The 26660-nt window shown below is 46.1% G+C and overlaps 1 protein-coding gene across 7 annotated transcripts in view; it reads left to right on the forward strand.

Moving 5' to 3' along the window:
- Positions 1 to 26660, forward strand: part of PACC1 (proton activated chloride channel 1) — an 80863-nt gene that overhangs the window by 45475 nt on the left and 8728 nt on the right. For 2 of the 7 annotated variants that reach the window (XM_045010831.1, XM_045010837.1), the window contains 4 exons: positions 10943 to 11042; positions 14678 to 14779; positions 17008 to 17162; positions 19997 to 20139. In XM_045010831.1, the coding sequence (XP_044866766.1) occupies positions 10943 to 11042; positions 14678 to 14779; positions 17008 to 17162; positions 19997 to 20139 (500 nt within the window). The other 5 variants (XM_045010833.1, XM_045010834.1, XM_045010832.1 and 2 more) reach the window with 5 other exon arrangements.

The raw sequence follows: 26660 nt of genomic DNA on the forward strand, positions 1-26660 counted from the left end.
TCACCATTAATAAGCTATTTAAGTTATCAATACTTCTGTTGGTGAAAGAGACAAACTTTTGAGCTTACACTACTATGCTACTGGGGTGGAAGTGCATGGGGAAAGCTTTGCACTGCCCAGGAATATCATAGATTGTCTTGAGTTTCTTGAAAGAGATCTTGAAATGATTAGGTGTCAGCAATTCCTCCCAACATATTCTTGTGAGCTTCTAAAGTGCTTTGGGATGTCTCTGAATGAAAAATATTATGTAGAGGCTAGATTTTATATTCACTGCCTAAAATAAGTTTGACTGGCAATGCCTCATGCCCATGCAGAATGGGAAGTGCACTTATACTTAAACCTCTGGAAATAAGGAAGTGCACGCAGCTCAGCCTTGCAACTTACATTTTGGCTCCTTGGAACTGAGGATGTACTGTATATTTCAGCCTGGACTGTCCTATAATCAGGCATAAGAAATGACTGAGTAAATGTGCCATTTCATATGATGTGTTGTGCCCCACAGGATTGTATTCTCATTTGTCTGCATGCATTCCCAACTGCCCTTCACTGTGTAGGGGACAACTGTACTGACTGATACAAGATTATTTGCAGCAGGATGCCACAGCTCACATGGCAATATGAGAAGTGCAGCTGCGCCCAAAGGAATCACAACACAGACCCCTCGTTTCCGTGCTGTTACATTGGTCGTGCAAGCAGAGGAGCACAATAATCTATCATGACTACAGGGCAGAAGTTAGTGCAAAGGGGCTGTTCCAGAAGGGATCCTTAGGACAAAGGTCAGGGGGTAGTAACATCTGGCAACTATGGGGTGGTTTTGGCAGAGCAGGTAAAGTGGTCGAGTACAGGTGAGGTGTAGCCAGCTGGTGTTCAATAAGCCTGCCCTCTAAATGAGACGTTTGCCTTACTGATGATATGGTCGGACAGTTTCTCCTCCTGTACCAATATGCTGCATGCCCATGGTGCACTTTATAGTCTGAAAGGATGGAGTGCTACTTTGTCAGTGAGGAACGGTGTTTATAAGTTGTGTAGTCAATTGCTTGACCACACTGGTTCATTATGAAATATATTCCAGAGGCCAAATAAACCAACGTCAGTCAGATTTATTGGTCTAAGCCAATAATAATATAGTGAAGGGAAAAGGTTCTATATCAGCATTTCTTGAATTGGGGTCCGTGGATCCCCGAGGGTCCGCAAGAGAACGCCAGGGGGTCCGCAGGCCCCGCTGCTCAACTCCTCCCCCTCCCTCCCAGGCAGGCTCCCTACCTGCCCTGGTTCTACGTGGCTCCCAGAAGTGGCCACCAGCTCCCTGCAGCCCTTAGGTACAGGGGTGGCCATGGAGGCTTCGCACACTGTCCCCACCTGAATGCTGGCTCTGCAGCTTCCATTGGCTGGGAACCGTGACCAATGGGAGCTGTGGGGGCGGCGTCTGCAGGTGCGAGGGCAGTGTGCAGAGCCTCACTGGCCGCGCCTCTGCCCAGGGGCTGCAAGGACCTGGCGGCCACTTCCTGGGAGCTGCAGTAAGTGCTGCCAGAACCCTTCGCCCCTGAGGCCCCCACACCTCAACCCCCTGCCCTAGCCCTGAGTCTCCTCCTGCACCCAAACTCCCTCCCACAGCCCCTCAACCCCCATCCTGGAGCCCTTTCCAAGTTCATGGGTGCTGCTTACGTACAATGACCACAGCATGTCACCTGGAGCCACCCCCTTACTCTGTTTACCTGTCTGCAAACAATCTGGCTTTCACCAGAATCCCAGTCCTGCTGTGAAATGCTCAAATGACTTTCTCTGGCTCATCAGCTTGGCTTGAGCTACATTTATAGATCCAACTTTAACCCCAAATAACTTTTAAAATAGTGATTCCCGTGGGAGGAGTGGGTTTTGGATACTAGCTGAGATCAGTCCATAACAGGTGATATCAGTATGAGGAGGATCAGAACCCTAGTTTGAGCCTTAAGTGTGCACAGAAAAACAATAAGAACTCTAAATGTTGATCTCATTCTGTTTTTAGAGCAGAGCTGTATCTCAAGTATCCCTTGCTCAAACAACCTCATATTTGGATCACTATCTCTATCCCAGATCCTCATTAGGCACAGGAATTTTCAAGACAATGCACTTAAGGATTTGGATTTTAGAAAAAGCTGTTAAGCAGTAAGCTATCCTATAGTGGTGCTGCTGTAATGTTAGGTTGGTTGGTTAGTTAGTAAGTACTCCTTACAGTTCTGGCATTTAGGGCAGTGACGAAGCTCCTCTACTCCTGTCTGTTTCTAGCAAGTCTTTCAACGGTTACCCAGCTGTGCCCCAGGTTTTTCAGCTCAGCTTCCACAGTTCTTCGCCAAGTTGTTTTTAGGCGACCTCATTTTTGCTTACCTTCAGGTGTTCATTTTATTGCTATTCTGATGATGGAATCAGTTTGGATCTAATGTTAGGAGTGGTTTATATATATATTTTTTGAATTTGAAATGTAACAGTCAGTTGCATGCTAGGAGAAGCAGCAATAATTATATTTAGAATGTATTATATATTATTTGCATAGGAATAGCTTGCCAGTCTGCATTTATGTAGCACCCTGCATCTCCAAAGCATGTCACATATATTGGCTGTGATCCTCGAGTCAGATCTGTGTGGGTGGATCTGAGCAGAGCCCCACTGTAGTCTCTGGACTCCATCTGGGCCTGACTGCAGAATCAGGGTCCATTAACTAGATATTATATAACACCCTAGCGAGGTAAGTAGGGAATTAGAAATAATGTGTGTCTCTTAGACAGAGATTGTAAAATTGCTTTTCCAACAGTTTCTGAAAAGCAGCACATCCTGTGTTTTAAAATATTTAATTAACACACATGCTTCCTAGCTAACCTGTGCATTTTTACCAGACTGAGGCACTTACTATAACCTTAAATATTACAAATATTTTAAAATCAGTCTGACAACCTCTAAAATGTAGCATTTACAAAAGATGTGTAACCCTCTTTAGTCTGTTGGAGTTGTATTGCTCTCTGTGATGACTTTATTCCCATCTTCAGCCTCAAAGCAGGATTCACCAGCACTTACTAAAGAAGTTTAGAAAGCAAAATCACTTTTGACAGCTCTTGTGATTTTATTGCAAATCTTGCAGTATTTGGTGTATTTATTAAAGCCCCAGCTCCAGAGGTGGATTTACAGTAAAATCCAGGGGGCCCCAGCGGGAGGCAGCTTTCAGGGCAGAAGCTTGGTCCTGCCTGCTCCTGGGGCTTCTACTGCAGGCTCCGCCCCCACCGGCAGCTAAGCCCCCCTATTCCCTGCCTCTTCCCCACCTCCTCCCCCGAGCGTGCTGCGTTCCCGCCCCCCGCCCCAGCGCTTCCCCTGCCACCAAACAGATGTTTGCCAGCACTCAGGTTGCTCTGGGGAAGAGGCGGGGTGAAGCTTTGGGGAAGGAGATGGAATCCGGGCAGTGCAGAGCAAAGGGGGGGCCCTGCACTCCCCCTACACATACCCGCCCCAGCCCTGACTACCCCTCACATGCCCCCTGCCCTCCCTAATGCCTGCACCCCCCACACATACCCAGCCTCCCGATGCCCTGACTCCTGCACCCCCCACATCCCCACCCTGAGCACCAAATGGGAGCTCCTGCACCTCCCCCTCACATTCCCACCTGCATCCCTTGCCCCAAATACGAGCTGCCCCAAGTAAGCACTCCACACCCCAACTTCCTGCCTCAACTGTGAGCCCCCTTCCTGACTCCTGCACCCCTCACACACCCTCTGAACTCTCCACACCCCCGGCCCCCCCGATGCCTGCACCCTCCACACCACCAGCTCCCTGCCCACCCTGACTCCTGCACCCTCCCATCCCCACCTGCACCCCTCAGACCAAATGGGAGCATCCCAACCTCCTGCCTCAACCCTGAGCCCCCTCCCTTACTCCTGCACCCCCCCACACACACTCCCAGCCCTAACTCCTGCACCCCTCACACTGCCCTCCCTGATTCCTGCAACCATCCCCACACCCCCGGCCCCCTGATGCCTGCACCCCCCACACACCAGCTCCCTGCCCACCCTGACTCCTGCAACCCCCCCCATATCCGTACCTGCACCCCTCATACCAAATGGGAGCTGCCCCAGGTAAGCGCTCCACATCCCAACCTCCTGCCTCAACCCTGAGCCCCCTCCTGCATCCTAACTCCAGGCCAGACCCCGCACCCCAATGTTTTTTTACATTTTTTTTATAAAGTGCTTATCCAAAGCACATTACAATAGTTCGCTAATGGTACAAACAATATTTGGAAGGATCATTAAGTGGTCTGCTGAGACCCTCAGTGACTTTCAAGTGGTCTGTGGAAAAATAAGTTAGAGTACACAAACAATCAAGGTACCTCACTTTATTTTCATTTACTTCCTATTACTTATAGGAGGAGGATGAAGAAAAAAAAAGTGAATGAAAAACAGGGGCGGGGGGAGATGAGAGAGAATGTTCTTTTTCTTGGCTGGGTCCCAAGGAGGGCCCCCAAGAATGAAGCTGAGCACAGGGCCCCGGCAACTCTAAATCTGCCACTGCCCAGCTCCCAGAATCCTGTGATGGGATAAGCTCACCTTTCACTCTTTCTTGCATCCGAAGAAGTGGGTATTCACCCACGAAAGCTCATGCTGCAAAACGTCTGTTAGTCTATAAGGTGCCACAGGATTCTTTGCTGCTTCTACAGAACCAGACTAACAGGGCTACCCCTCTGATACTTTCACTTTTTTGAAAAAGCAGGTTGCCAGCCCTGTTAGACAGAGAGAGACACTTGAACCGCTGAACCCCAAATGTTCAAAAACCAGAAGGCAAATCAAAAATAACCCGTCATTATGATGCTAAGCCTAGCTCTGATTTTGGGGGCCAGACATCGTTTCTGAATTCCTGGGCCCGGCAGTTCTAGACTCTCCCCTCGGCGCCGCCCCTCCCAGCGCTCACACCCCCCGGGGAGCGCCTCGGAGCGCGGGCTCTAGGGGAGAGGCTCTCTCGGGCGCCGCGGCGGTGCTCCCCGCAGACAGGCACCGGACATGCTCTTTTCCCGCTGCACCCCGGACAGGCCATAGGCTGCTTTAACTCGTCCGCGGCTGCGGTGCAAAGGCTGGCTGGGGGCTCCGCAGGTCAGGACAGCGCAGGGGCCCGGCACGGTCGGTTTCAAACTACGTTTCCCAGCATCCTGCGCTGCGAGCGAGCCGCCTGAGCGAGGGGGGTTGGGTGGCCGCGGCAGCGGCAGGCGGGGGAGAGAGAGCGGGTGCGGCGCGCGCGGTGGCGCCGGCAGCCCGCCGTGTGGACACTCCGTGCGGGCTCGGTCTGGTACCGCGGCGCCTCCGGCCCTTCGCTGCTGTGCGCCCGCCGCTCCCCGCTCAGCCCCAGCCCCAGCCCCGGGGCTGCCGCGGTGCCGGTTCCAGCTCCCGCCGCGGATGCCATGCTAAGGCAGGAGATCGCCGCAGCGTACCAGGAGGTACTGGCGGGCGGCGGGAAGGGGGGGAAGGTAATTTGCTCGCGTGAGTGCACGTGCGAGCCGCGTCGCGAGCCCGTGCGGTCTTTTGTTTGCCGAGCAAACTCCGTACCGCGCTGAGCAGCCGGGCACCGGAAAACGCGTTGCGGCGGCGGTGGCTGCAAAACGGCAAGACAGCGACGGAGGTGAGAGCTACGAGGTGCCGGATGGCTTCATAGCAGCCTTTTAGGTGCAGCCGTTTCTAGCTAGGTGCGACCCCAGGGATATGCACATTAATGGTAAACCCCAAATCTCCAATGAAATAACACTGCAGCTAATTGCCGTGTATCTGTGCTCAAGCTGAACACAGCTATAACTGGAGCGGATGTGTGTTAGTCCCCTTTCAGTCAATTTAAAAGCAACTGCAATATATTCCTCTTGGCTCCAGTCACTACGCCTATTAAACATTCATCTTCTGGTTATCCAGATCTTCAGTGCTTTGATAAGTCACCTAAAGCACAGAAAGTCAACTGGGTCACATTTTAATTTTAGAGCCATAGCAAAACTGGCTGGCTATTGATTTTATGTTGCCCTCTGCAAACTGGAAAGTGCCCATTCCTTCCAACCTGCAGTCACCCAAGAAGATGGCCTCATGAATAATTTTGCTGCCCAAGGCATCCACCAGCTTTCTCTGTATGATGGAGCCCTGATCCCTAGGGTCCTTGTATTTAAATACATAGGAAACAAACATGATGCTTTTTGATACACGCAAATATATATTTGCATTTAAAAACAAGGAAATGTCCGTTAAAATACAGTCAATCATAATATTGTAGAAAGTATAGGTACATACAGTTGACAGGTGCCTTTATCACTTTTATAGGAAGGGCCTGTCAGACATGAAAAGTGATACTCAAGGCCCAATTGTAATCCTGTGCCTAGTCTGCCTATCAAACTCATATATTAGCATCATATTATACTTGCTTGTACTTGTATCTTTCTTGGTAGATGCATAGAAATTGTCTTGTTCAAGTTAATCAGCAGTAAAAACCTGCAGCGGGTCTCCTTTGCCTTCACCACACAGCTGTTTATCTCATTTTAGAAAGTTGCAGGCTGCATTGTCCTTGGGCTTGCACTGTAGGAATCCCTAGTTTAGCCTATCAACATTTATCAGTTCTTCTCCCATTTCTCATGTTAGACTAGAAGACATTAAAGATTTAAATAATCTCATGCACAAACAAGTGAAACAGAACATTTCTCCCTTTATTTATACCCCCCCAGCAGGGTTTTCTCTGGATGAAATTCACTTCACTCACATAAAGGTAGGAAATGGGTGAAGAGCATGTGGTGCTGCTATTTCTGTAACTGCCCCTGAAGCGTGGGTTCTGTATCCCCCCTGATCTACCCCTATCTCCCAAGTCAGTGTTGACACCCATTAGGTGGTTGCTACCAGCCCTCCTCCGCTCAGTGCAGAGAGCCCCCTTACATTGACCTTTCACACCAGGATGAATTTCACCCACTGTGGCTTCTCGTCTTCTCTGTGTCTTTTCCTTTTATCCTTCTTTTTCTTTTCAGCTGAGCGGCATAGAACATCTAAATGTGAGCTTTCCTTTGCTCATTTGACTCCAGCAAGGTTCCACGCTTAAACAGTGATTTCCTTCCACGACACCAATGACCTGAGTTATATTAGCTTAGACAGAGATCCTAGAATTGTCACCTTTAGTTTTATCCTGGGCTGCCAGTTTCCTCATGTAATTCTACTTCCTCCCGTCTGCACCGACAACAGTTAGGAGTGCTGCATTCGTTCGAGAGTGATTATCTCTCCCTTGAGACTGCCACAGAACTTTGACATGCTTTTAAGTGGTGTGCAAGTGCAGAGCCCATTCTCTCCCACTTCTCCCAGCTGCTGGAGACAGGGAATGAAATTTCTGTAATCATTGCACCCCCAGGTGCTGAGATCAATTCCAGCTTTGGGTCTCGCATGGTGCTGGAACCCTGTGTCCTGAATTACCCCACACTTAGGGCTTGGCTACACTTACAAATTTGCAGCGCTGCAGCAGGGTGTGAAAACACACCCTCTCCAGCACTGCAAATTGCGGTGCTGCAAAGCGCCAGTGTGGTCAAAGCCCCAGCGCTGGGAGCCGCGCTCCCAGCGCTGTCCGTTATTCCCCACAGGGAGGTGGAGTACGGACAGCGCTGGGAGAGCTCTCTCCCAGCGCTGGCGCTTTGACTACACTTAGCGCAGCGCTTTGAAGTGTAAGTGTAGCCAAAGCCTTAATGTCCTTGCCTGTCACCTAAGTATGGGGTGGAATATCATATGTTGGGCAGCTGTCACCATATTTGGCTGGTCCATGGTACATACGCAGTTGGTCTGAGAAGGTGACTGCCACTGATGTGCATCTGTGAATAGTTACAATGCAACTTTCATTCATTTGAGCATATACTGGTACATTTGAAGAAACAAGAATAAACTTGCATGGTAATACTGCTTCTGCTATCCTGTTATTGGTGGACTATAGCTTAGTGTGTGTGCAGTTGGGACGGGCTACGAAATAGGTCTTGTCAGGTTGTGTACAGTCATTCTGGATTGAATGCTGTGCTCCCAAGATGTAATGGCTTTCCCCATGCTCGAGTTAGGCTTTTGAAGTCCAGTGCTATATGTGATTCTTAGTGGTTTGGAGTGACTTTTGTATTCATGTTTGTGGTCAAATGGGTTTTCTGGACTTCCAGTGAAGTCAGTTGTCCTTACAAGCATCAGACCACCAGCACAGCTCACCTAGTTACAAAGGGTGCGATCCACGAAGGGACTTGGGCACCTAAGCCCCTTTGTGGATCTGGGCCCAGGGGTTACTGCTTCATACACTTTGGGCTGACAGCCCTTTGATGGTTGTAAGCGTAAGAGGCTTGTAAAAATAGAACTGTCTCACCAGTGCAGAACTCCAAATGTATTTTGCTTCTGAAGTGCATTGAAGTGCTCTATGTTTTGATTTTTCATCTTTCTTCCATTCCTGCATATTAAAGAAGGGTCATTGTAGATTTACCCTGAGAGTGTAATAAATGTTGTATCATAATATGTTTTCTACTTTGATATTCCACTGAAATTTCTTGCAGTCATTTTTTCCATAGGTGAATTTAATTTGACATGGAAGTTCTCTCTCACTGCAATTTGCATGTTGCTGTGAATTGGAAACAATTGCGGAGTATTCAGCTTCCCAAGTTCCACTCTACTCAAAATCTCTCATTGCACTTGGTTTTCTGTGTTTAGACCTGATGTGACCAAGTTGCAGGTTTAAAGAAAGAATGAACCGTCTGTTGTGTTAATTATATTCTGTGCTTTTGTCGGACCTTTCATCTCAGGATTTCAATGCATTTTACACTGCTTAAATCTTCAAACACCTGTATAGAGTAGAGACTAGTATTATCATTTTACAGACAGCTAAACTGGGGCTTTGAGAGGTTAAGTAATTAGTCCATAGTTACACCATCTGGCAGTGGCAGAGCCCAGAATACCAAATGCCTTTAACCCCCTAACTAGACAATATAGGTAGATGAAGTGTCTGTGTATTAGGAGGAAGTGTGTCTAATGGTGAGAGAAGATTAGAAGTCAGGAGTTGAGGAAACTATTTCTCGTTCTGCCACTGACTAGGTCTGTGACTTTTGATAAGTCCCTTAGGTCTTTTCTACATGAGGAAGTTGCACAAGTATAACTTGAGTCATCTTTTAAACTGATACAAGGCTTGTCTGCAGCAACAATCAGTCCATGGCAAGCAGCGGTGTGACTACCCTGCAGTAGTCTGTGAGGGGACCCAGCTGAAATGTATTAAGTTAGTTAATGCCATTTGATTAGCTCCATATCAAAGAGGACTAAATCAAAGGTCATTAATGAATTACTAATGGGAGTCAGCAAGGTCCGCACACACAGTTAGTCCACAGCAATCTTGTGCCAGGTAGAGTCACACCCGACCTTGCAGCAAACAAAATATTCCTATAGTCTAATCTTTAATTAAACTGGTGCTAAAGGCTCTGCAGACACTCTTATTTCAGTATGAGTGTCTTATTTTGGTTTAGCTAAACCTGTTCCTAATCTATTCAAGCTAACCTGCAATAATCCACTCTTAAGCTGAAATAAGAGTCCGCACTGCTTTGTGTGGAGGTGGTTTTATTATGTCAGCGGGAGAGCTCTCTCCCATCAGCATAGCGCGGCTACACGAGCGATGTTACAGCAGTGCTGCAGTAAGCTCGCTAGTGTAGACATGCCCTTAGTGTGTTGAAATTCACACCTTAAGTTATACGGGGCAACAAACCATCTGTTGACAAAACCTCTTTCTCTCTGCTGGTCTGAGTCTCTGCTGCCTCACACCCTGAGAAGTCAGTCACACCTGTGCAAAGTGTGTGTGACACAGCGGTAACATTTTGCGCTCACTTTGTGCAGGTGTGAGTGACTACACAAAGTTGCAAGAAGAAAGTGAAGAATCGGGCTCTTTGCCTAAGAAGATTTTGCATCTGTAAAATGAATAATATTTGAGATCTGGAATAAAAATTGCTATAAAGTGAAAATGATCAATTAGTATATTTTATTACAATGTTTAAAATAAAAAATATATATATTTTAAAATGAGAGAGGCAAAAGTTGGTGCAAAGGAAGGATCCTTAGCCCTTCAGCTTCCATGGGGGACACCTGGAGAAAAGATGATGGAAGGACTTTTTTCTTAAATAAAAGGAAAACCAAGGTTTCATTGTTTGCATTCCATGTGTTCCCCAGTTCTTTGTCTAGATGCTTTATGGTATATATTGATGCCTATCTCATGTGACAAGCTTACGACATTGACCAAAATTTCCTGGCAGTTTGGGCTCTGAGTCGGAACAACACATTGTGTGATCGCTATTAGTTCTTTGCAAAGCCGCTGCACTGAGCTGAAAAATAAAGAGCAGCGACTTGTGGACTTTTTGACTGTTCATTTTAATGATGCATCTGCTGAGGTGGTTTGGGCTGCGCTCTGGAGTAACTTGCACTAATATCTGTTAAAAACAATAACATTTCTTGCATTCCCTTCTGATTGCAGTGTGCTAATGCTTTGTCCTGTGGCATAGATTGTGATTTGTAATAATATATATGCTGAAACATGGACCTTCTCCACTCAAGAACATGTTGAGATCATGAGACACTATCTTAATTTTGAGGGTTCAAGTGGGCTGAAGATGCCGTTGAAAAGTGCAATTTTTTAAAGGGTGGTGGTGGTGGTGTGCTGGACTGGGACTTGAAAAATCTGGGTTCAATTTCAGGCTCTCACACTTCCGTTGTTGCCTTGGGCAAGTAATTTAATCTCTCAGAAATGGAGATAATATTTCCTTTCTCCCATCCTCAGGTCTGGTCTCTTTATGTTGTAAGCTCTTTTCCTGTGTATTTGTGCAGCACCTAGCACAATGGGGCTCCAATCTCAGTTGAATCCCACTGCACTGTTATAATGCAAACAAATAATCATGTCAAAGTACATTTGAAAATGGAATGTATTTCCTCAGCTGAGTGAGGAAGTGGAGCATGTAGCTGAGCATCCAGAGCCAGTGGAGGAGGGAGAAATGGATGACGATCAGGAGGATACCAGCTCCGCTATTTTACCAGGTGAGAGCTGCCGATCCAAAAGTCCTCTATCAAGTGCCTAATAAAAACTGCTTGTTTTGAATGGTCTTTTGGGGAGCAGTTGAAATAATAAATGGCTCATTGTCAGGAATGAAGTACTGTGCCAAAGGGAAGCTGAAGAGTTCCTTACCCATGAGACCACATCACTGTGTCTCCTCTGCTACAGATATTAACCTGGAGTTAGAACCAAGCCAAAGAAAATCCAGCAAAATCCATTTGAAAGGAAATGCTTCTCTGCCTCAGAAGGGTGAAGTGTTGAGCTGACCCTGCTGGGATTTGAATGTGCAATTCCAGGGAGTTAGTGTATTGCAACTTTGCAGCATAGGCATTGTCTACCTAAGCAAGTTGCACTGGTTAAACAGAACGTGTGGTTTTAAACCAGTTTAGGGCCTGTCTACACTACAGAGTTTTGTCGACAATAGTTCTGCCGCTTTAATTAAACTGCTGTTGCATGTCCACACTATGCTTCTTGTGTCGGTAGAGCGCATCCACAATAGCAGCTCTTGCATCTACACAGAGAGCAGTGCACAGTGGGTGCTTATCCCACTGTGTAATTGGCTGCAGTGCGCTTTGGAAAGGGTTTGCAATGCCTCATGGGGCAGGTGCAGTGTCACGTGATGAAGGTTTCTCAATCCCATGGTTCCAGGGGCATCCTATACATTGCCAGCTGCTTTTCAACTGAAGTGTAGGAGGGAGAGGGAGAGAGAGAGAGTGTGTGTGTGTGTGTGTGTGTTGTGGGGGAGACAGAAACAGTATGTGTTGGTGGAGAGTGTGTCGGCATGCTCTCTAAGTTCAGACAGCAGCCTGAACAACCAACCTTGAGGCAGGAGGAGGGGGACACCCCCTCTCACATCAGCCTCGGCTCTCTCCCCTTCGCCCCCCAGCAGCCTGCTCTGCTCTGCCTCCTCGTGTTGAGGAGAGCAGGATTCCACATGAATGGTTCTGTGATTCCCTCCAAGTTCTCCCACAGCCTCTTCAGCTGCTGGGAGAGCATCCTCAGCCGCTCTGTGAGCTCTCCACGCTGAGGAATGTCAAAGCTTCCTGGAGCTTTGAAAGGGGAGCGGTTCCTGCCTGCATAGCTAGATGCAGAGCAGCCAAGTTCAAACCAGTGAGTAGAGCACTCTCAGTGGGAACTGTGGGACACTGGGGGAGGCCAGTTATGGTGACATAATGAATGGCAGCATCACCACTGATGCTTTGTTGCTTTAACTTTTCAGCGAAAAGCTCCATGCCTCTTGTCGAGGTGGTTTTATTTTGTTGGCAAAACAGCGAGAGTTTTGCCGCCAAAAGTAGCTTTGTAATGTGTACACCTCCCTTGTTTTGTCGAAACTGTGTAGTGTAGACAAGGCCTAAGTTACAGCACAGTAAATACTGCGTGGATGTGCATTTTGGTTTAAATCATTTTGGTTTGCAATTTAGATAGTTTACACCTATTCTTAATCAACAAAATGTCCATACTCGCTTTTGCACTTGTTTAAAAAACAATGTAAGTTTAATTGGTGCAATTTTCTTGTGTAGATAAGGCCCTACTTCTTTAGGCTGTCCTCTCCTGGCAGTAACTTTGTGGGAATGGCCTGTGTGACAGTGGAATCACATTATTTGACTAGGCACATGTTCATTGGGAGCTTTTAAAGGGTCAGTATTTGCTATGGTAAGGAACAAACATCTCAGCATGCTCTTACATTTGAAGGATAGGGCATACTGTGGCATGATAAAGGCTGATTTTTTTGTATATGGCCCCCTCATGTAAAAGACCAAATTGTCAAAATACAGCCACCACTTCTTGCATGTGCCATTTATAACACCCATTTGTGTGTGCATCTATATAGCACACATAGTTACACCTCCTTGTGTGTAAGTCAAGTATTGGTTCTTAAAAGTTGTGCAGGCAAGTCGTGGGCGGGGGTGTGTATACATACCAAGGGAAGCTGATTAAAGGACTTTGGACAGTATTACCCATCCTGTTGATAACGATAGTGAAAGTGTTTGAGAGAGATTTTTTTCTAGCGTTAACTGGAATCCTTCTCATATGCAACTTTATATAATATGCATACGGAGTTAGGTGTTAGACTTTAGTCTTTAAAAATGTAAGGATAACATATAATTGACTGACTTCTAACCTGGTGCATGCATAGGGTTGCCAACTTTCTACTCGCATAAAACCGAACACCCTTGCCCCGCCCCATCTCTGAGGTCCTGCCCCTGCTCATTCCACACACCCCTCCCCCCATCGCTCACTCTCACCACACTCACTCTCTCATTTTCACCGGGCTGGCTCAGGGGATAGGGATGTGAGAGGAGGTGAGAGCTCCAGCTGGGGTGCGAGGTCTGGGGTGGAGCCAGGGATGAGGGATTTGGGGTGCAGGTGGGGCGGAGGGGGTCGGAGTGCAGGAGGTGGTGTGAGGGCTCAAGCTGGGAGTGCAGACTCTGGGGTGGGTCTGAGGGGTTTGGGGTGTAGGAGGGTGCTCCGGCTGTGGCGGGGGTGGAGCCGAGGGGTTCAGAGTATGGGAGGGGGCTCCGGGCTGAGGCAGGAGGTTGGGGAATGGGAGGGGAGTGAGGGCTCTGGGCTGGTGGGGGGGCATAAATGAGGGGTTCAGGGTATGGGACGAGGCTCCGGGCTGGACCAAGGGTTTCGGAGGGCAGGAGGGGGATTGGGGGAGGGGTGCAGGCTCCAGGCGGCGCTTGCTTCAAGCAGCTCCCAGAAGAAGCAGCGTGTCCCCCCTCCGGCAGCTCTGTGCACTGCCCCTGTGGCTCCCATTGGCCACAGTTCCCAGCCAATGGGAGCTGTGGAACCAGTGCTTGAGGCGGGGGCAACGTGCGGAACCCCCTTTCTGCCCCTACATGTGGGAGCCGGAGGGGGGACATGTCACTGCTTCCAGGAGCCGCATGGAGCCACGGCAGGCAGGGCGCCTGCCTTAGCCCCGCTGCGCCGCCAGCTGGACTTTTAACAGCCTGGTCAGCAGTACTGACCAGAGCCGCCAGGGTCCCTTTTTGAATGGGTGTTCTGGTCAAAAACTGGACACCTAGTAACCCCAGGCATGCACGATGCAGTTAGCTAGCTACATAAGAGCACTACAGTGCTCAAAGCCTCTGTGTTGATGCATAGATTAAATGTGATCAGGATTAGTTGGTTCAGACTTGGGAGAGATGAGTCTTTTATGCTGTGGAAAAAAAGGCTCCATCAGGGGACTTTTCACTCTCAACTCTGAATTTTTCAGCTGAACTAGCCTCTATTGTGTCCCTAGGCACAATCCGTAATGCAGGAGGTAAAACAAAGGCAGAACCCTCTCCTTACTGATTACACCTCATCATGTTCATGGGAAGTAACAGCCGACTGTTTGCTTGTCAAAAAACATTATTTATTTGTTCTTGTATTTTAAATTAAACTAAGCCTGTTCCCTCTCATTTCAAATGGTTCATCTTGAAATTAATGCTCTGCATGATTCAGTGTGGAAGACTGTAAGTAAATACACGTACAAATTTTAATCCCATATTTTGTTCAGTCCTAGATAGTGAATTGGGTACCAGTAGCCCTTCTGTGCGTTTCAGCAAGACCTGCCTAAAGAATGTCTTTTCAGTAATTCTCCTCTTCATTTATCTGCTGCTTATGGCTGTAGCTGTGTTCCTTGTCTACCAAACTATCACTGACTTCAGGGAAAAGCTCAAACACCCAGTGATGTCTGTCTCTTACAAGGAGGTGCCCTTGTACGATGCACCTGGTAAGTCTCTGGATACAAATCATCGTAATGGTGAAGTCCAATTATATCTCAAGATGTCATTCAAATCTTTGCATGCGTTCCTGACAGTGTTTTCATGTAACAAGTGCTGGTGCCATTTACTCTCCATGTGGGTCCAAATGATGCAAAAAATGCTTTGGGCTTTGCTTCTTTTTTTGTTTAACCCATGGTGGTGGTGACATCAATGCATGGAACCTTTTCTCGGTTATTATGAGACAGATTTGCTGAATCTGAACATATATAATGTTAATACTAGCTTTAGAGGCTCATGCAGCTCTTCAGGAGCTCATATGAGGCTTTTTTGCAGTCCACAGACTTGAATGGGCTCATCTTGATCTCTTGGGAGTGAGAAGAGCATTGACCACAGGAGTGCTCCTTAAGCTACTTAACCTAGCCAAAGCAGCATGGCTGACTGCTAGGATCCCTGCCCCTCGAAGTATCAAGGAAATAATGTTGGTCAAAAGAAGGCAGAGCTTTTACATTAAAAGGATTTTATAGGCAGCCACAAAATCATCATACTGTGATAGTCTGCTTTTGCACTGGCATTGCATCAGTAGGCAGTGACAGTGAAACAGCTCCACCGTATCAATATCACAACACAACATCAGAGCATCATATGGCAGTTATTTGGTGACTATTACTTTTATTAAAATGTTTTGGAGTAGTGTTGTGGGTTTGTATATATATAAAAAATTTAACCACTTAATATTCACAGTGTGGTAGAGCATACAGTTCAAATCAGCATTAGCAGCGGCTTACTCAAAGGGACACAGTCAACTTAAAAATCACACTTCTGTCTGAAAATGTTACCACCTACTCTTGTTAGGAGTAATCCCTCCCATCACTATTGTTGAAAGATTAGAGAGAAAATATTTGGGGGTTTTGCAGCTATACTGTGTGCATTTGACAGCATTCTGTGTATAGTTAATTTAATTATTTCCTCTGTAGTCAGTTAGGCCTCAATTCTGCAGTCAGACCTTTGTGGAGAGCTGCATTCACAAGCTCAGGTGTCTACTGACATGGATCTGATTGTAAGGTCAGGGCCTTTGTCTGTTTCCCCTATGGTTTGTGTGAGTCTTTCACACAGCGACAGGGGAGAAAGACATTTAAAAAAAATAATCTAATTATAAAACCACAAAAATTGGCAGGGAGCCCAGAGGCAGTTGTAGGACCTGAAATTACTTTTAACTTTTTTTAAAACTGACCAGATTTTTCTTCCAAGCATGGAACACTGGAGATCTGCACAATGTATTTTAGATGCTCTCCACTACCCTTTTTGACTTCTTATGTGAGGGCAGACAGGTTATTTCAGTAATTGGTGTAGGTTTATAAATCTTATGGTCATTTATCACATGTAGCATTTTATTTATTTATAGTAGTTGATCTACATTATCTTCAAGCAAATCTGTGTTTCCTAGACTAAATGTGGCCTAAGAGCTTTGCTGGTTTTTATGAGAGGGAAGCCGGAAAGAAAAACATGAAGTTTTTATACCCACCATTGGACTTGAGCATTGTGGTACTTTATGCTAAATATATTAGTTGCAGCGTGGGTGAAAAAAATAGCCTGCCAACCTGATAACAAAAGTGATGAGAGAGGATAATTTGTTGACACGTTTGATACCTTTGATTTAGCTTGATATAGTATTTAGTAATTAGAATGCCTATTTGATGCCATAGGAAGGAACATCTTTTTGCTTTTCTTTTGTCAGCCAGTGACTTTAGAGAGTCCATGGACAGTACATTACTTCTGTTGTATATTCCCAATATGCATTTATACAGTATGGTTTAAGGGCTTGATCCAGTAAAACAGTTAATACTTTAAATATTTGAGGACTCCCATTGACTTCCATAGGCCTATTCACATGTTTAAGTGCTTTTCTGGATTGGGGTTTTAGGGCCTGATCCAGCACCTTCTGATGTTAATGGAAAGATTCCCGCTGACTTCGGTGGGCTTTGGCTCAGGCCCTGAAAGAGAAACAGGCAAGGGTTTTGTTTTCTTGGTTTTTTTATCCTGCTGCTCAGGGCTTAATCCTGCAAGGTGCTGAGCACTCTAGCCCTGGTCCAGCAGAGTTAAGCACATGTTAACTTGGAATGCTTTGTTGGATCTGGGAGCTCAGCACCTTGCAGGATTAAATCTTAGAATGACAGTCCACTTGGGCAAGAAATCAACTCTCATTTACATTTCTTCCAACTTTTTTCCCCTGAAACAGGTATTGCACTTTACCCAGGCAAGGCTCAGCTGCTTAGCTGCAAGCATCATTACTATGATCACATTCCGCCTCTGATAAACCCAGGTCAGCCAGGAGAAATTGAGTGCACCACTCAGAGAATCAACTACACAGATCCTTTTACTAATCAAACCATGGTAATAATTAAAAAGACAAAGGAACAGAGTTCAGCGGATGGGGTTGTTTTGTGCACTTCAGCATTCCAAAGTAACAGTATATGTTATGCAGGAACTGCTGTGAAATACTTGCTTTCTTTTTTCTTAACATTTTTTGAACAATCAGTCCTTATTTTTAGAAATGTGACAGAGATCAGTTGGTTATTTTATTGTGGATGCTCAGATAGCTGAGTGATATGTGTGTCATAAGAATCTGAATAGAATGGAACGGAATAGATATTTTTGACAGTGCAACTTTTGGTTCATTTCCTATAAAAATCAAAACTGACATGCAACTTTAGATTGTGAGATATGTTCAATTTGTTGAATCCTGCTTTGGCTGAAGGCAGAAGTTTTTCCATGGACTTTCAGTTGGAGCAGGACAGGTCCTTAGATTCCCTTTTTACATATTCCATGTGTGGCTGTACATACATATATTGTAATATCATTTTTACCAAACTTGCTGGAATCTTCATGTGAATTTGGCGCCCAACTAAACTGATTAGAATTAGGAAGACGCACTGAATATCAAGTGAACCCATAGTGGTGATGCTCACGTAAAAAGGAATCGAGTTGTAGTTCACCTTTATTTGCTGCATTTGCAAGAGCAATTTTTGATCATATTTAGATAATTTTAAAATAAAAACAGACTGAAACATGCCAGTTAGTTGAGTTTAAAATGGTTGTTCATGTTTAATTTACTCTTTTTAAAGCTGTCTGTGTAAACACCCCTTCATGCCAACCATTTTTTCCTCTTGTTTGCTTTTCCCATGGTCTGTCCACTTCTTTCTGGGGAGCTGCCCCCCACCCCTCTTCTTTGTGTTGATATTTATTTCAGAGCAAAGGCTGTTAGGTTCAATTGTAATGTGTTCTCTCTCTCTCTGCCCGTGTCAGTCTGCTAAAATCCTGCATTTTGTGCTGCATGTATTAGATACCTGTTAAGAATCTTGGTGCTCTGATCTTGCGCTTGACTCCACACTATCAGACCTCTCTGCCTGTGCGGAGAGTCCCATTGGAGTCAGCGGGACTTCTCCTGCGGGCAACAAATTGCAGGATCAGGGATCTGTATTGAACATGCTGTCTGGTATGCAACTTCATGTACAATAGTATGTTTTCTCTGTTTAAAGTGGGGTTCTGCTCCCTGACATCACTTTTCAAAGCCTGTCAGTCAAGGTTTGTCTGTCGTTCATTTGAGATGTTTGGGCTAGATGAGTGACATTCTGTTTTGCAGGGAATCCCCACCTTCTCCTCAGGTAGGCTCTCAAGTCATCCAGGGGCTGCTGGAAGAGGCTTTTGGGATCCAATCTTGCATTCCTTGTGCACATGCAACTCTCAGTGACTTCAAGGCAGGTTGGAGTCAATAGGAGGTGTGATTCCATAAAGAATGTATGATTGGGCCCTGACAAGGTACTGGTCTTTGTAACATACATGAGTAGCCTGTAGCAGTGGCACAGAACAGTATCATACTTACATAGCACCTTTCATCCAAATCTCAGAGCATTTTACAAGTGTTAATTAGTTAGCACTTCTTTTACTGATGGAGAAACTGGGATGTAGAGGCTAAATGTTGCCCCAGGTGAGAAACCAGAGTTCCTGGACTCACAATCCACTAGATTGTACCCTCTCACCTTACAATAATCTTACTGCAATGTCATGGACTTTTACTAGAGTATTTTATGGAACACTGCTCTTCCAGTGGGCCTCCACCTAGGATATGTCCACATTTTTTAGCCTTGGGTGGGAATGTGCCGGGGAGGCTGGCCCCTCTGCCACTCGTGATGCTGGGCCCGCACTATATTTTTAGGGTATTATTTTGGGAGAGCTGACATGGGTATGGCTCCTTGAACTGGGACTCACACCAGTGTTCCCTCTAATTTTTCCCATCCATGTGCGGAATGGATTTTGGTATGTGCACCAATATGGAGGTGGTATGTGACACCTCCATATTGGTGCACATAACAAAATTCATGTGGTGGGGGTGGGGCTGAGAGGTTCAGAGTGTGGGAGGGGGCTCAGGGCTGGGGCAGAGGGTTGTGGTGCGGGGGGGTCTGGGCTCTGGGGTGGGGCTGGGGATAAGGGGTTGTGGGGTGCAGGCTGCCCTGGGACTGCAGTGGGGAGAGATGACTCCCCCCAGCCCTCTCTCGCCGCAGCAGCTGGGGCCGGGGGAGAGGTGCCTCTCCCTGGCGGCGGCAGCTCCGGTGGGCCTGGTCTGGCCAAAGGAGGGTCTCCTCTCCCAGCAGCTCTGGTGGGCCTAGGAAAGGGCTTCTTTCCCTGGCAGCTCCGGCAGGGCTGGGCCAGGCCAGGTCGAGGGAGGGGCTCCTCTCCCTCGGCCACGGCAAGTCTGGGCAGAGCAGGTCCATGTTGGGGCCAGTGGGGAGGGGCGCCTCTCCCTGCCGTGGTGAGATTCTGTGGCCTGCATTGTGCAGGAGGTCAGACTAGATGATCATAATGGTCCCTTCTGACCTTAATGTCTATGAGTCTATAAGTCCATGCTGGGGGAGAGGCATCCCTGGGTGGGGCTTAATAGGCAGCTGCGCGGCCGCACAGTTTAGAGGGAACTTACACTCACCCCTCCCTGCCCTGCTCCTCCCAGCTTGAAGTGTAGACATACTTCTAGACTAGCCAGGATCACTCTTCAGGTTCCAAGAGCTGAAAAATCATTCTCACTGGACATCTTAATTGCTGTGTACTTACCCCAGGCATGAAAATCCCCATGTATACTAGGTTTCTGCCATACATTAGTGACAGGAAATGAGGATTCTTTTACTTTTTTCATAGTTCTGTCAATAACTCTGTCTCTTTCTCTGTGCTTATAGAAACATGCTTTGATTGTCCAAGGACCTCGAGATGTGAAGAAAAGGGAACTGGTGTTTCTGCAGTTCCATTTAAATGAAACAGACCAGGATTTCAGTGCAATAAACTATCTTCTGTTCTCTTCTTTCCAGGAGTTCCTCAACAGGTATGCACAGGAATAAAGGGTGTGGCCTAGCAAATATACTGTAAGATGCATATTGTTACTAGTAGAATGAAAGTAGGGCTTCTTGTTATCCACTGCTGTTTTTACTGATTTTAGGTGTGTGTTTGGGCTAGCTTGGGGCACTCTCATGCCTTGGAAAAACTGGTTTCTAGTCATGAATGTTGGTGACTGAAGAATTTTGAGCTGTGGAAATGGTTTTCATTGGCAAAAATCACCTCTGATCAATGCTGCCACCACTCATCACTTGCCTTTTGGCCATTCAGTATCTTTGGTGCAGTCTGTGCTGCTGCTATGGATGACCTGGAAGTGAAATACAGACAGGAAATACATTTTAAAGAGTGATTATTTTTCTGTTTTTATTTCTGTTAGGGGTTTTTAAAATCAATGATTAAAAAGAATCAGTGATGTTTTATCTGAAAGCTTAAACATAGTTACTCCGGTCCCTCGTGTAAGGCTCTACAAAACGATTCACCTGTTCGGGTGGGAGTTTCAAAAGCACTCTGCATCCGACAAACTCTGCTTCCATTGAAGTGAATGGTAAAACTCCCACAGTATCTCTGCACTGCAGCTGGGAGCAAGCCGGGCTTGTGCTTGTGGGGATCACGCTGGCGCACTAAAAATAGCAGTGTGGACATTGCTTTGATGTTGTGGCTTGGGCTCAGAAGACCCTCCCCCTCCCCAGCTTGAGCGCCTAAGCTCCAGCCTGAGCTGCAACATCTACTTAGCTATTTTTAGTGCACTAGCGTGAGACCTGCCAGGCTCTCTTCCAGTTGCAGTGTAGCCATATCCCCATTGACTGCAGTGGGAGCAGAATTAATCCAACACTGAGCATTTTGAAAACCTCACCCTTTGATTGAGCCTCCCTTACCTGCTCCGGCGGGGGAGGGGGGGGGGCACTGTTATTCAGTCTTTGCATTTAATTACAATTACTTGGTTCTGCTGCTCTCTCTGGCCCTGACCCAAAGCCCACTGAAGTCAATGGGAGTCTGCCTTTCTATTGATTTCAATAGGCTTTAAATCAGGTCCTACATTGGGAAAACAGTAATATTCACACACGTGGTAAGAGAAAAGAGAGCAGTGCCAGAAAAAACACACACCACAGCATAGTTCATATGGATTATGGGGACAGCCAGTCCTCTGAGGCGGGGAGGGGAGAATAATATTTTTAGTATTATCATCCTCAACATTTGTATTTCTGTAGCTTCTAGAGGCCTCAGCCAGGTTGGGGCCTGATTGGACAGCAGCCAGCACAAACATAGAACAGATGCCTCAACGGGCTTAAATTGCAGGTGCTTTTTGGTAACAAATAATTGATTTTTCTGAAAAATTTTCCACAAAGCATTTTTCAATGGTTAAGGGAAAACATTGGCTTTCATAATAAGTACTGATCTTCTGTAATCTTACTTAGTGCCTGAACATCCCAGAAAGTATCAATGTCCAGGTATTTCAAATGTACTATTGCTATTTCAGTAGAAGAAAACAGTTTTGTAGCTTAGTATGAATCATATATTTTACAATCTGCTTTCTTTTTCTAGTTTTTATGTAATAGATGTTGCTGAGGGGTAGCTGTGTTAGTCTGTATCCACAAAAACAGTGAGGAATCCAGTGGCACCTTAAAGATGCATCTGAAGAAGTGGGGTTTTTTACCCACGAAAGCTTATGCCCAAATAAGTCTGTTAATCTTTAAGGTGCTACCGGACTCCGTGTTGTTTCTACCATATAGAGTCAGCCAGCCAGTCAGTCTCTTGCTGACAGCGTACAAAGTCTGAATACTGGCACGTCCAGATGCCTGCCCTTTTTGTGCCATATTCAAGCTCTGCAAGGGTCGGTATGTGTCTAAGTGAGTAGGTTGGAACTGCTTAAAAATGAACATTACAAAGAGCCCCAGTGCACTGCAGGATTTAAGCACTGTTTACGTAATGGCACAGTATGTCAGACAGCTTATAGGCACAGTAGCTGGGAATTGTGTTTGAGGGAACCCTGGCCCCCCGGCTTGCCATAATTAGGCAGATCAGAGATGACATAATTGCTGAACCAATGGGAAAGGGGCAAGTTGCGCCACACCTAAAGAAGCTGCCTGCTGACCCACCTGGCCCTCAGCACTGGAAGGCACCAGAGCTGCAAAGGTAGAGAAATTGAATGGTTTAAATTGGATCCACATGTAATCGGGTTGATGCAGTGACAGAGCTCATAGGGGGTGAATGCCCCCTCTGCAGCCTTTGGGTGTATGGGGGGCCTTTTCACATGCGGCTGGTGAGCAAGCCTGCACTGTGCTCCCTTGGCAGCGGTGGCTCCTGTCCTGTGGGGCTGGTTCCAGCTCCCTGCTCCAATGGTTGCAACATGGTGCAGGGGGTTGTGTGGCCACTCACTCAAATTTGGTCCGGCCACCCCTCCATCATGATGGGGAGTGGCTGGGCCAAACCTGGATGGCACTGTGATCCCATGCACCATCGTGCCATGGATGGAGTGGAGAGCCAGGCCCAGCCCCACACGACAGGAGCCGTCACTGCCGGGTGACTGTGGAGTGGGCTCGCTTCACTCTCCATCTTACCACCAACGACCCATTGTGCCTCCCCTGCCCCTGGTTGCAGAATGTGACTCCGAAGAGACTTGTGTGTCCATTTGCAGCAGTAAGGCAAGCAGGATTTGGCATAAACTTTGAACAAACTAACACTTACAGTCCTTTAGTAAACTTGGCAGTATATGATGGGTTCAGTTAGGGTGAACAGAGCCTTAACACAGTGAGTGTTCTAGCTGAGAGTCCGGGTTTAAATGAATTTTGGGTAATGATCTGCTTTGTAACTTTCAATATAAATTAAGCTTAGCATGAATCATTGACTTTATAATTTGCTTTTCTTTTTATTCTAGTTTTTCGTGTACTAGATATTGCTGCCTTGGTAACCTACAATTAGCTACAGTATTGAGAGCCTTAGAAATGAAGTAGATTGAATAATTGAAGAGTCCAAGCTTGACCATGAAATAAATCTAAAAACCTTATAGATTCATATATGCACTTGCTCTGACTTGGTCAGATTTCCAGTAGATGTCTATTTAAGCACGTATCTTGTTTAAATAATTTTCATACAATTCACTCCCCTCCGTCCAACTACTGAGCTTGCACTCTGATGCAGGAATCAGCACTGAGATATTTATAAAACATCTTTCTTTATTTGTATCACTTTATACGGTCTTAAAACTCCAGTTATTGGCTTTTGCTCAGTGTTGTTAATAATATTCACTCACTGTAATGATAGAAGGTGATGCTAGTTCTGATAATGCATTCTTTCTCATCAGTGATATGCACAACAGTTCACATAAACTAATTCCTGTTAAAGACACTGTGCAATATGATGGCTGATGGGTTGTATCCTATAGAATTCCTGCATTCCTATGCCAGGGCTGCATTTAGCTTTTGTGTTGCTTTGGAGAATAACTGACTGGCTGCTGTGAAATGTTCTCTGCTCTTAGGAGCTCTTGTCATCTATGGACATGATCCAAAGCCCATTGAAGACAGTGGAAAGACTCCTATTGACTTTGGTGGGCTTGGATGATTGCCTTTGGGCAGAAGTTCCACGCAGTGTCCGTCTTTATTATATATTGTGTGTCTATGCTTAATATTCCACAGTGAACGACATCAGTGAAGGCTGCCGCGGGCCTCTGTTGTGTCTGGAGATTTGTATCCCAAGTCTTGTGGTTAACCAAGCGTAGAGACCTGTGCTGGGCCTGACTGTCTCTAGCTGAATTTAACCAGATGTCAGAATCACAGATTTACTCACTGCTTGCTGTGCTCTTTATGCCTTTGTAGAATGTAGGCTGTTTCTGGAGCCGGGGTAGTTGTTGGTTCTGCCATTTGTGTGTGTGTGCGCGCGTGTGCGGTTTTTAAGGTTGCTGCTGTACATGCCAATATTAATTGTAGTGAGGAAAATTAAGGAAACGTTTGTTTATAAAAAGTGAAGCTAGAGAAAAGAGTTTTTCTTTCCTTTAACATCTGGGTCAGAAGGAAGGAAAACGTAACTTCACAGAAAATCTAGAAGGTAGGTATCATCTTAGCAAATCTAAAATAAAATGATTTCCTTATCTCTGTAGTGTTGCAAGATGAACAGCAGAATTAAATCATAACTGCCCACTTGGGAATGGAGCCTATGCTATTCAATGATCTAATTAGAATTCACCACTAGTCCCTAGTGCCTAGATTGCCACGCACAGAGTTGTACAGATTAGTGAATTAAAACACAAAAGGAACAGAACTTCTAAAAATATGGCATTCCCATGTAATTGACTCGATTGTACCTTGTGGCTTGCTGACTTTAAAAGAGACTCTTACACTAGAGCAATAATGAAAGGAATCAACAGAAATTTGGTTCAATATATTGGCATTTTTGGGCCAGGATCTTGTATCAGGATTTGCTAGTCCAGACCCTGGTGTTCCGCTGAATCCCTTCGACTTCAGTGGGACTCAGTAGGGCTCCAGTTAGACAATCCTAATGCAAGATCAATGCCTTAGTCATGAAATATTTTAGGCAGTATCCCATGTGTCTAGTATTTGTGGTCAAAGGTTAGTCAGCGTCCATCTAGATAAACCCATAATAAGCAAGTATATTATCACGGAAGGTGTTGTCTGGCACTCCAGCCATAACACTGGCGATCGGGAGAGCACTTTTCTGTGCCTCTGGCCCTGGGCAAGCCACAGCCTTTTTGTGCTGCAGTTTCCTCATCTGTAAAATTGTAACAATAATTTACTTTACACGGGAGAGGTTCAGTTAATATTTTTAAAGTGCTTTGAGAGCCTCAGCTGCAGGGTGCGCTAGGAATTGTATTATAGAGCACTTGCTGCAAGTTCAAGGTTTCAAAGCTGTAATATGTAGAGAAGTTTAATTGGCAAAAACTGAAGCCAGTGCTTAAAGTGTGGGAAATAACGCTTCTCACCAGCGGGGTGGGGGTGCTGAGGGGCGCACATTTTTCGTATTGTCTGATTGGCTGCTTTCCCCATTTACCTGTCTCCTGGGGAAGAGCGTCCAGTCAGGGTTGCTGCAAGAGGCAGACGGAGCTCTCTCCCGCTTCCCTCCAGAACGGACACCATTCGCACAGGAGCAGGACCAGAAAGAGCTCAGCTCAGCTCCCTCTTTCCCCCTCCTATGAGCAACAGGGGTGGGTTGGTTCCTCTGCCCTTTCCCCAGCAGCACTCAGCCAAGGGATGGTGAAGAGCCCCAGAACTGCTTCTCCAGCCTGGAAGGGGGAAAAAAGGACCCAACTGCAGGACTTCCCCCTCCACACACACAGCCTGGGAGAGTGTGATAAAGAAACCCAGAAGCCGTAGGAGAAGCAGAGGTGCTGGCAGAATTAATTTGGGGGATGGGATGGGCAGATGTGGAGATGTCAGACACCCCCCACCCCATACTTTTCTATCCACTTCAACCACTGACTGAAGCAATGACAGAGCGGACTTTTCAGCAGCTGTACTGTAGGAGAGTCAAAAGGAAATTAGTCAGTTTAAATTCTGTATTTAAAATACAACACAATTTTACCTACCTCACTAAGTACAGGTTAAAAGTGAATTGAAAACCCTAACTTTCTCTTCATTGTTATGTAATTGGGAGCAACCCCCTTTCCCCCCCCCAAAAAAAGCTTGGTCTGGTTTTTTTAGTCAGTTTCATTTTCTGATTGTAATACTCTAGTACAGTGCTACAATGGTCTAGACTGGAGACACAGACAGGAGCATAGATAAATGCTTTCTCATTGCTACTCCCAAATTCATTGAATTGAACATTTTAAAAGCCCACAAGTGCTACATTTTGGGCCTAACTGATCAATCAATGTCCCTTCATTATGAAAAGTTAGGGCTGTAGCATGCAGATTGGTTTCATAACGTACTGCCTAGTTTTTCCATTTCCTTGTATGATTTGGCTTGGAAAGTTCTTCCAGGACATTGTAGGTTAGTCATTCCTCAGGCTTGTGATGGGCCTGTTTGGTTGGTAAACTTCTAATTATACATTTTCCGCTGCAAAGTGATAAAGCGTTGGACTGTTCTGGATTTGTCCCCATGAGCTATGACTGTACTGCTCATTACTGTCTCTTACAGCTAACGGAAAATGAGCCATTGTGAGACCCAGTCTCCCTTGAATCATGTTTTGTTTCATTTGCTTTTGCTTTTTGTTTGATGTTTTGCCCATTTCCTTTTTGTGGGGGTTTCTCGTATCCGAAGCTTGGTCCTTTTCTTTGAGTGCCTTAACAAACAGCTGATCTAAATGTTCCTAGAGCCACTAAATGCCCTGGAATTTGATCTGCCAAGGTGGAGGAGAAGATAATCTAATGCTTTTCCTTTGAGCACTGTTTTCTTTGCCCCTAGTTCTGCTTCTTTCATGTATGTAGTGAAACTTGAACGTGGGTTTCTCTTGAACATTTGAGCTTATAACATATGGCCTCACCTCCCTGGCAGGGGTGTCACTTTTGGATGGGGCATCCAGGGCCGGCTTTAGGCACCGCGGAGCCCGATTCGAAGGAGC

The sequence above is a fragment of the Mauremys mutica genome, chromosome 3, assembly GCF_020497125.1.
Source record: "Mauremys mutica isolate MM-2020 ecotype Southern chromosome 3, ASM2049712v1, whole genome shotgun sequence".
In the NCBI taxonomy this organism is placed as follows: domain Eukaryota; kingdom Metazoa; phylum Chordata; order Testudines; family Geoemydidae; genus Mauremys; species Mauremys mutica.